Source organism: Erinaceus europaeus, chromosome 12 (genome assembly GCF_950295315.1).
Source record: "Erinaceus europaeus chromosome 12, mEriEur2.1, whole genome shotgun sequence".
NCBI classification, from domain to species: Eukaryota; Metazoa; Chordata; class Mammalia; order Eulipotyphla; family Erinaceidae; genus Erinaceus; species Erinaceus europaeus.
Genome location: NC_080173.1, coordinates 99,811,925 through 99,822,051, shown reverse-complemented (window position 1 = coordinate 99,822,051; position 10,127 = coordinate 99,811,925). Strand labels below are relative to the sequence as shown.

The 10,127-nt window shown below is 58.4% G+C and overlaps 1 protein-coding gene across 1 annotated transcript; it reads right to left on the bottom strand.

Annotated features, from left to right (window-relative positions):
• Nucleotides 1-1,119: 1,119 nt before the first annotated feature.
• Nucleotides 1,120-9,526, bottom strand: LOC103123333 (serine protease 44-like). The gene is given in 7 exon segments (XM_007533979.2): nt 1,120-1,539; nt 2,653-2,816; nt 4,586-4,739; nt 4,741-4,852; nt 6,279-6,441; nt 9,038-9,275; nt 9,335-9,526. Coding segments are annotated over 7 exon segments (1,257 nt in total). The 3' UTR covers nt 1,120-1,305.
• Nucleotides 9,527-10,127: the final 601 nt, after the last annotated feature.

Sequence of the window (10,127 nt, the reverse complement as noted above, 5' to 3'; positions counted from 1 at the left end):
TAAATTCCTATTGCCTCCAAGGTAATACACTCTTTTAAAATTATTTATTGGATAGACACAGCCAGAGAGGGAAGGGGGATAGAGAGGGAGAGAGACAGAGAGACAGAGACGCTTGCAGCCCTGCTTCACCACTCGCGAAGCTTTCCCCCTACAGGTGGGGACCGGGGGCCTCGAACCTGTTCCTCGTGTGCTGCAATGTGCGCTCTCAGCCAGGTGCGCTCTCAGCCAGGTGCACTCTCAGCCAGGTGCGCCACCACCCGGCCCCCCATTCTAAATAGCGGAAGGGCACCGCATCTGGAACCAAGGCCTCCCCAAAGTGTGGGCCTTTTGTAGCTGCGGGCCCTGTCACTCTCGCTGTTTCGGTGTGGTTCCCACTCCTGGAACTCCATCGGGCCTGGGAGCTGCAGGTGCCCTGGGGCTGGCAGTGTCCACTGCCCACTCACCCACACCTCCGCTCTCTGGAGTTCTGCTTTGGCCCATGCCTGGGGGGTGGGCGATGCAGAGCTCCAGCTCCTTGACCTTACAAAGCCAAGGAGTAAGGGACGGGCGGTGGAGGCAGGAGTAAGGGACACCCGTGGTACTGGATAAGCCACCCTGACACGTGCATCGAGGGACTTGGGCTTCTCCTCTGGCTCTCCCGGACTTTAATGGACCCATGCAGAGCGTCTAAGGAAACCATATGAGTTCTCCACCCAGAATGTTACATGCAGCCACAAAGCCTTCAGCAGAAATGCACAACAAACAGCAGTTCTCCAAAACGTTTATTCAGCCGGCATCTGAAAGCCCCACAACCGCCTCAGCACAACTCGGGGTGAGCACAGGGGAGGCCGCGAGGGCACCGAGGAAGAGGACTGGCATGGAGAGGCTGGGACTCCCACCCGTACACCGGCCCGGTCCCACGCGGCTGCAGCAGAGATGGGGGCCCTGGGCCCCGCACCCCAGCCGGGGCAGGAGACGCCTCCTGGCCCTCTGACCACCCCCAAGCTGACCTGCTGCTGGAGCCCAGACACCACAGCCGGGCCTGGTGCCCAAGATGTGTGTGGAGGGTGGGGAGGGGGCACTGGGGGGCACTTCCTCCTTCCTGGCAGGCAGAGCACGGCTAAGGGGTGGACAGGCTGGGCAAGGCAGGGCAGGGCAGGGCATCCGAGTCCCAGGCTGGGACCCTGGGGCCTCCAGTCTCCACTGTGTGGCTGTCAGGGGTTCCAATGGGAGTTTGAGGACTGTGAGGAGAGGGTTGGGGAGAGGGCAGGGGTGAGAGGAGTGGCCTGGTGGGGACTCTGCACAGCAGGGGAGGGGGCCCGGTGGTCACAGGCTCAGCAGGGTGCCCAGGGGCAGCGCCAGACACAGAGGCGGGAGGAGAGCGGCTGAGTTCTCTAAGGACACGTAGCTCATGTGGTCAATGATCCAGTCTTTGTACATGCTGACTTCTGTGTAGACTCCAGGCAGACCTTTGCGACCACAGCCAATGCCCCAGCTCACAATTCCCACTTGGACCCATATTTGGTTGTATTCACAGACCAGGGGTCCCCCAGAATCGCCCTGGAGCAAAAGAAAGAAGCAAGCACAGGAGCAGAAGTGGACCAACATCTCCAACATCTGGCCATGCTGACTGTGCTGGAAAGCGCTAGCTAGATCTGGCCCACAAGGCTCCCTACTGAGACTCCCCCGAAGACTGACCAGCCCATGGCTCTGGTGAGTCTGAGGCCTGAAAGTTAATAAAGTGTCTCTGTGTGCGTGCGCGCGTGCGTGCGTGCGCGTGTGCGTGTGTGTGTGTGTGTGTGTGTGTGTTCAAACACTGTGATCATCAAAAAACAAACACAAGGGGGCCAGGTGGTGGCGCACCTGGTAAAGCACACATATTACCATGCGCAAGGACCCGGGTTCAAGCCCCCAGCCCCTCCTGTAGGACGCTGGAAATCAGGTTCACAAGTGAGGAGCAGTGGAGCGACAAGTGTCTCTGTCTCTCTCTCTCTCTCTCTCTCTCTCTCTCTCCCTCCCTCTCTATTCCCTTCTTTTATCTCAATATCCCTCTTCACTATCAAAAGGAGACAAGAAAATAATGATTTTCACAAAATCAATACAAGCAAAGAATATATACCTACTCTGAGGTAATAATGAATAAAATTCTTACCCCACAGGCTGGGTGGGTGGCGGCTCCCGCAGTGGGGGCACACCTGTCACCATGCAGTAGGGCATGGGTTCAAGTCCCCTGTGCCCGGCTGCAAGGGGAAGCTTCAAGAGCAGGGCAGCAGTGCTTTGGGGGCTCTTTTCCTCTCTCTCTTTCCTATTTCTCACCTCGATTCAAAAAACAAAACAAGGAAAGAAGAAATTCCCACAGGGAATAGCGGATCCGGGCACTCATAGTCCCAGAGATAACCCAGTGGAAATCAATATTTAAGTTTAGAACGCCAGAGCATTTAAGTCCTTGCCCTAGGATGTCACCCATCACAAAGAAGGCTGTCAGAAGGTTGCCTCATGCCATGGCACTGCCCCCCTGGACCTCCCCTCACCATCACCTCCCGGCAGAGCCCTGGAGGTTGTCCCCTGCCCCTGCTAACTGGAATAGAGGCTGAATGGGAGAGGCCCCGATGCCTGCGGAGGAGGAACCTTTGCAGAGACCGACTGGAGAGCAGCCGCGGTGGGTGGGCTGACCTGGCAGGCGTCCTTCCCCATGGAACTGTAGGCACAGACGGTCCCTTTCTGGACCAGAGTGCGTCGCGTCTTCAGCCGGCTCTTGAGCAGCTCGCTGCACTTCTCGTGGCGAGCGATGCTCAGAGGGGCCTCCCGGAGGTTCACGGGGGCTGCCTCCTCCTTATCTGTGGGGGGACTCAGAGGTGAGCGTGTCTGTTGCGTCAGACAAGGCTGACGCCCCACATCCTCTCCGGGTCCCAAGAAAGAGAGAGAGAGAGAGAGAGACACGCTGTTGGTCTACTTCTAATTCTGCTTCTAAGACCCCTTCTGTTTTGCATTGCTTAACACTGTGGTCTATTTACATAATCACTGCTTTACCTGAGACCCGCCCTGCCTACAGGGCACTGGTTTAGTCCCCACTGGTTAGACGCAAGCTTGATACTTCCTAGCACACTTTTATCCTTCTCCCCACCCCCTATCCTACGTGCTTCCTCTTCCAACCTGACACTTCCACCTCAGGAGACATAAAGGACAGGATTTTCTAACGAAGAGAGATTAGACAGATTGCACTGCATCCCCGCTCATCAATAAAGATTGGACTGCATTCCCAGTTCAGCCATGAGTCCCTGGTCGTCTGTCTCCCGCCCTCGAAGCTAGCCCGGCATCTGGCGCCTGAACAGGGACCAGCAAGATGCCCTCTTAGGGTTTATCCCTCGTCCCTCATTTAACACGAGAGGACGTGAGGCAAAGCCGACCAGGGGAAGACAAGGTTGAATCACGAGCAGGACACGTGGGAAAGACCAGATGAGGACAGGAGGCCTTAGCAGCCTGAGAAACCCAAGGCCGGTACCTGCCACTCTGACTGGTTTAGTGAGAGCGACAGGTGCCCCGTCCACCAGGAAGTGAGTTCAGTTTAGCGCGAGATCACTCTTGGACGGCTAGTGCCCCATGGGCTCCAGGCAGCTTCCCCCAGGGACAGGAAGTCCTCAGGCCGCACTGAGAGGTGCCCTCTCTCTTGGAGCTCACTCACAGTTTGGGGCAGCCCAGGCTAGCGGGGAGAGTGATAGCTCTTGGGCTGAAACCCACCCTGGAAATATACCCCATCTTGGGCCGAGGAGACAGCATGATGGTTATGTGGACAGACAGCTGCGCCTGAGGCTGCGGACAGACCGCCACGCCTGAGGCTCCAGAGCCCGGGTTCAACCCTCTGCACCAATAGAAGCCTGAGATGAGCAGTGCTGTGGTAGAGAGACAGAACACACAAAGGGAGACAGACAGAGAGACCCCACTTCCTAGTCATTCAAGACCCCAGGTCCTAACATACTAACAGAAGTGTGTAGCCTCACATCATCCCCTAGAAGCATCTTTCCCACCCACCTCCTTTTCCCACTTGTGACAAGTCCTGTCTGTGTCCCCCTTTAGTTTGGAGGCCAACCCCAATGCAATAGGAGCCTGGGCTGTGCTCTCCATTTCCTTAGTTTGCTTTTTTAATTTAAAAAAATATTTATTTATTCCCTTTTGTTGTCCTTATTGTTTTATTGTTGTAGTTATTACATCAACATATCATCGTTGTTGGACAGGACAGAGAGAAATGGAGAGAGGAGGGGAAGACAGAGAGGGGGAGAGAAAGGCAGACACCTGCAGACCTGCTTCACCGCCTGTGAAGCGACTCCCCTGCAGGTGGGGAGCCGGGGGATCGAACTGGGATCCTTACACCTGTCCTTGTGCTTTGCGCCACCTGCACTTAACCTGCTGCTCTACCGTCCGACTCCCCCTTGATTTATTATTTTTTTAAATATCTTTATTTACTGGATAGAGACAGCCAAAAATCAAGAGGGTAAGAGAGGGAGAAAGACAGAGAGAGACCTGCAGCCGGGCTCCGCCACCTGTGAAGCTCCCACACATACACACACACCGCGGGCAGGAACAGGGCCTTGACCCACCCCAGCCTCACCTTTCTCCTCCAGCCGCCCCCATCCAGTCACCCAGCACTCCTTGTCGTTCTGCACCATGAAAGACTTCTCAGGAAGGCACACGGGCTGGATGTGCCTGGAGTAGTTCACGGGGAAGTCGAGCAGGGCGAGGGCGATGTCGTGTCGAAAGGAACGAGAAGGCGTCGTAATCTTTGTGAATCACGATGTCCCGGATGGGGACCGTCACCGCCATCCTGGACGTGTGCTGCACTTTGATGTCGCCCACCTTCGAGGTGTATTCCAGGTGGCTGTGGAGAGACCCCGCCCGCCCTAGGTCCGACACCCACACGGGTCGCCGGCCACCGCCCTCCCGCCAAGCCGCGTCCCTTCGCCCCAGATCCTGGGAACCGTCCAGGGGCCCCCAAAGTCTGGTCCCCAGGTGAGCGGCCTCAGTAGCCGCTGGGAAGTTGCCAGCCACGCCGGTCCTCGGGCCCTGCTCCTGATCTGCTGAGCCAGAAGCTCTGGAGTTCGGGGACAAGCTTGGGAAGCGGGTCTGATGCTCATCGCTAGCAGACACCCCTCCCGGGCGGCCCCTCACTCAGCTTGAAGGTCAGTCTGCACAGGCTTTGCAACTGACTGTGCGGCCTGTCTGTCTGTCTGGGCTGCGGGTCGTCCTAGTCTCACCTACCTGAAGGACAGAGACTGCGCCACCTCTCTCTCAGCTGAGAAACAGAAACCCTGGCGGCCAGGTGGTGGCGCACCTGGTTGAGCGCATGGTTACAATGCACAAGGACCTGGGTTTGAGCCCGGGGGAAGCTTCATGAGTGGTGAAGCAGGGCTGCAGGTGTCTCTCTGTCTCTATCCCTCTCTATCTCCCCCTTCCCTTCTCAACTTCTCTCTGTCTCTATCCAGTAATAACTAAATAAATAACATAAAAAAGAAAGAAAGAATCAGAAGAGAAAACACAAGGAGAACCTGAACTGGAATTGGCGTATTGCAGCAGAGTAAAAGACTCTGGGGGGGGGGGGGGGAGAATACAGGTCCAAGAAGGACGACAGAGGACCTAGTGGGGGTTGTATTGTTAAATGGGAAACTGGGCAATGTTATGCATGTACAAACTATTGTATTTACTGTCGAATGTAAAACATTAATTCCCCAATAAAGAAATTTATTAAAAAAAAAAAAAAGGGAGTTGGGCAGTAGCACAGCGGGTTAAGCGCAGGTGGCATGAAGCGCAGGGACCGGCAGAAGGATCCCGGTTCGAGCCCCTGGCTTCCCACCTGCAGGCGAGTCACTTCACAGGCAGTGAAGCAGGTCTGCAGGTGTCTGTCTTTCTCTCCCCTCTTGTCTTCCCCTCCTCTCTCCATTTCTCTCTGTCCTATCCAACAACGACAACATTAGTAACAACAACAATAATAACTACAATAAAAAGACAACAAGGGCAACAAAAGGGAAAAATATTAAAAAGAAAAGAAAAAGGTTCTGTTAGGTGTCTGTCTCTCCCCCTCCTCTCTCCATTTCTCTCTGTCCTATCCAATGACAGCAGCAGCAACAACAATAATAATAACCACAACAATGATAAAACAACAAGGGCAACAAAAGGGGGAAAAAATGGCCTCTAGGAGCAGTGGATTCGTGGTGCAGTAATAACCCTGGAGGCAAAAAAAGAGAGAGAGAGAGGGAGACAGAGAGAGCCCACCCAGGAAGGGGGACAAGGCATCACAAGACACTCACCCCATTATGCAGTGGGCCGCAGTCATCACCCACTGCTTGCCAATAAGCGAGCCTCCACAGAGATGCTTGTCGTTGACCTGCAGGCTCACCTGCCAGGGCCACTTCCTCTCCGGGGCCGGGAGGCCACCCACTATCCTCATGAACCGGTGGCCACATGCCGGAGCTGGTCAGTGAAGGGAAGGGGCTGAAGATGAAGCCAGCGGCTCAGACACCCACCACTGTCAGAGCCAGACAGCCATGGGGTGGCTCAAGGACCCTCTGGGAAAGGCAATGTCCAGGGGCCGGGTGGCCACGCACCTGGTTGAACGCACAGGTTACAGTGTGCAAGGACCCGGGTTCGATCCCCAGGTCCCCACCTGTAGGGGGGAAGCTTTGCCAGTGGTGAAGCAGGGCTGCAGGTGTCTCTCTGTCTCTCTATCTCCCCCTACCCTCTTGATTTCTGACTATCTCTATTCAGTAAATAAAAGAAATAATAATAAAAGAAAGAGATGCCATGTCCCTTCAGACCGGCAAACAACCGCGTGTCCCCCTCCACTCCTGGACACTGGCCATGACCTCTCCAGTGCCCATGTCAGGGCTGGGCACACCCAGACCCCCTGCCCACCAGGGGAACAGGTGTGCCCTCCCGGGGGCAGGCTGGTGCCCCTCAGACCTCACCTCTTCTCAGTGGCTGACCCAGACCCAGACCCAGACAGACCAACACAGACCCAGACAGACCCAGACAGACTCAGACCCAGACCCAGACAGACCCAGACAGACCCAGACAGACTCAGACCCAGACCCAGACAGACCCAGACAGACTCAGACCCAGACCCAGACAGACCCAGACAGACCCAGACAGACCCAGACCCAGACAGACCCAGACAGACCCAGACAGACCCAGACAGGCCCAGACAGACCCAGACAGACTCAGACCCAGACCCAGACAGACCCAGACAGACTCAGACCCAGACCCAGACAGACCCAGACAGGCCCAGACAGACTCAGACCCAGACAGACCCAGACAGACCCAGACGGACCCAGACAGACCCAGACAGACCCAGACAGACCCAGACTGACCCAGACTGACCCAGAAAGACCCAGACAGACCCAGACTGAACCAGACTGACCCAGACAGACCCAGGCCCAGACCCAGACAGACCCAGACTGACCCAGACCCAGACAGACCCAGAAAGACCAAGATAGACCCAGACCCAGACAGACCCAGACGGACCCAGACGGACCCAGACGGATCCAGACGGACCCAGACGGACCCAGACGGATCCAGACGGACCCAGACGGACCCAGACGGACCCAGACAGACCCAGACAGACCCAGACTGACCCAGACGGACCCAGACGGACCCAGACCCAGACCCAGGCCCAGACCCAGGCCCAGACTGACCCAGGCCCAGACCCAGACAGACCCAGACAGACCTAGACAGACCCAGACTGACCCAGACAGACCCAGGCCCAGACCCAGATAGACCCAGACTGACCCAGACCCAGACAGACCCAGACAGACCCAGGCCCAGACCCAGACGGACCCAGACGGACCCAGACGGACCCAGACTGACCCAGGCCCAGACCCAGACAGACCCAGACTGACCCAGACAGTCCCAGACAGACCCAGACAGACCCAGGCCCAGACCCAGACAGACCCAGACTGACCCAGACGGACCCAGACAGACCCAGGCCCAGACCCAGACGGACCCAGACAGACCCAGACGGACCCAGACAGACCCAGACGGACCCAGACAGACCCAGACAGACCCAGACGGACCCAGACGGATCCAGACGGACCCAGACGGACCCAGGCCCAGACCCAGACTGACCCAGACGGACCCAGACAGACCCAGACAGACCCAGACAGACCCAAACTGACCCAGACAGACCCAGACAGACCCAGACGGACCCAGACGGACCCAGACGGACCCAGACAGACCCAGACCCAGACCCAAACAGACCCAGACTGACCCAGACAGACCCAAGCCCAGACCCAGACAGACCCAGACGGACCCAGACTGACCCAGGCCCAGACCCAGACAGACCCAGACTGACCCAGACAGACTCAGGCCCAGACCCAGACGGACCCAGACAGACCCAGACCCAGACCCAGACAGACCCAGACTGACCCAGACAGACCCAGACAGACCCAGATGGACCCAGACAGACCCAGACGGACCCAGACTGACCCAGACGGACCCAGACGGACCCAGACGGACCCAGACAGACCCAGACAGACCCAAACTGACCCAGACAGACCCAGACAGACCCAGACGGACCCAGACGGACCCAGACGGACCCAGACGGACCCAGACTGACCCAGACCCAGACCCAAACAGACCCAGACTGACCCAGACAGACTCAGATCCAGACCCAGACGGACCCAGACTGACCCAGACAGACTCAGACCCAGACCCAAACAGACCCAGACTGACCCAGACAGACTCAGACCCAGACCCAGACGGACCCAGACGGACCCAGACTGACCCAGGCCCAGACCCAGACAGACCCAGACTGACCCAGACAGACCCAGACAGACCCAGACGGACCCAGACAGACCCAGACGGACCCAGACTGACCCAGGCCCAGACCCAGACGGACCCAGACTGACCCAGACAGTCCCAGACAGACCCAGACAGACCCAGGCCCAGACCCAGACTGACCCAGACGGACCCAGACGGACCCAGACAGACCCAGGCCCAGACCCAGACGGACCCAGACAGACCCAGACCCAGGCCCAGGCCCAGGCCCAGGCCCAGACTGACCCAGACAGACCCAGGCCCAGACCCAGACAGCACCTGGACTCAGTGGGGTCGCGCTGGGTGCTCCAGTCCCCGTCGCGCTGGGTGCTCCAGTCCCCGTCGTGCTGGGTGCTCCAGTCCCCGTCGCGCTGGGTGCTCCAGTCCCCGTCGCAATGGGTGCTCCAGTCCCCGTCGCAATGGGTGCTCCGGCGCCCGTGGTGCTGGGTGCTGGGGTGCCGGCGCCCGTCAGCTGCCGTGCGGGTGCCAGGGTCCTGTGGGGCCGGGGGTCTCCGGGGGGGAGCCCCAGCAAACCGCGGGGTGCCGCAGTCACGTGCGCCGCGGAGGGCCCGGGGGTTCCTGCAGCAGGGCCCCCCACGCGGCCCCCCGAGGGGCTGGCAGGGGCCGAGGGTCCCGTGGCCGGGTCCTGCCCACCCGCGACGCGCAGCCGGGACGCCAGGAGCAGCAGCGGGAGCAGCAGCCGGAGCAGGAGGCCCAGGGGGCGGCGGGGGCCCGGGGACGCCATGGGCTCGGCCTGTGCTGGCGGCCTCGCACAGCGCCCGCTGGCGGCGACCCCCGCCCCGCTGCTGTGGGCGGGAAACCGCGGAGGCGGACGGCTTGCAACGCCGCCCTTCCCCGCCAGGGGGCGTCGCCCCAGCGCCCGAGCGGGGCTGCCTCCCTGTGCACCCGGCTAAGCGCACCCGCTCCAGTCCCCGTCCTGCTCAGCGCTTTCTCTCTGATCTTCCTTCTCAACTTCGGCATAAGTGACCTCTTTCCATAGGCATCCTTCTCTATCTGACTTACTGCACTTGACACGATTCCTTCAAGCTCCATCCAAGAGGAGGTGAAGAAGGTGAAGTCACCCTTTTTACTAGCCGAGTAGTATTCCGCGGTGTACCTAGGCCACATCTTGCTCAGACGCTCATCTGCTGTTGGACACCTGGGTGGCTTCCAGGTTTTGGCTATTACACATTGTGCCGCTATGAACACAGGTGTACAAACATGTTTTTAAAATATAGAACGCTTCACGAATCTGCGTGTCACCCTCTTGCAGAAGCCATGCTGAGATTCTCTCGCTCCAATGAGATCAATTGGTCGGTCTAGTATATGTTCTACCCAAGTGAGCA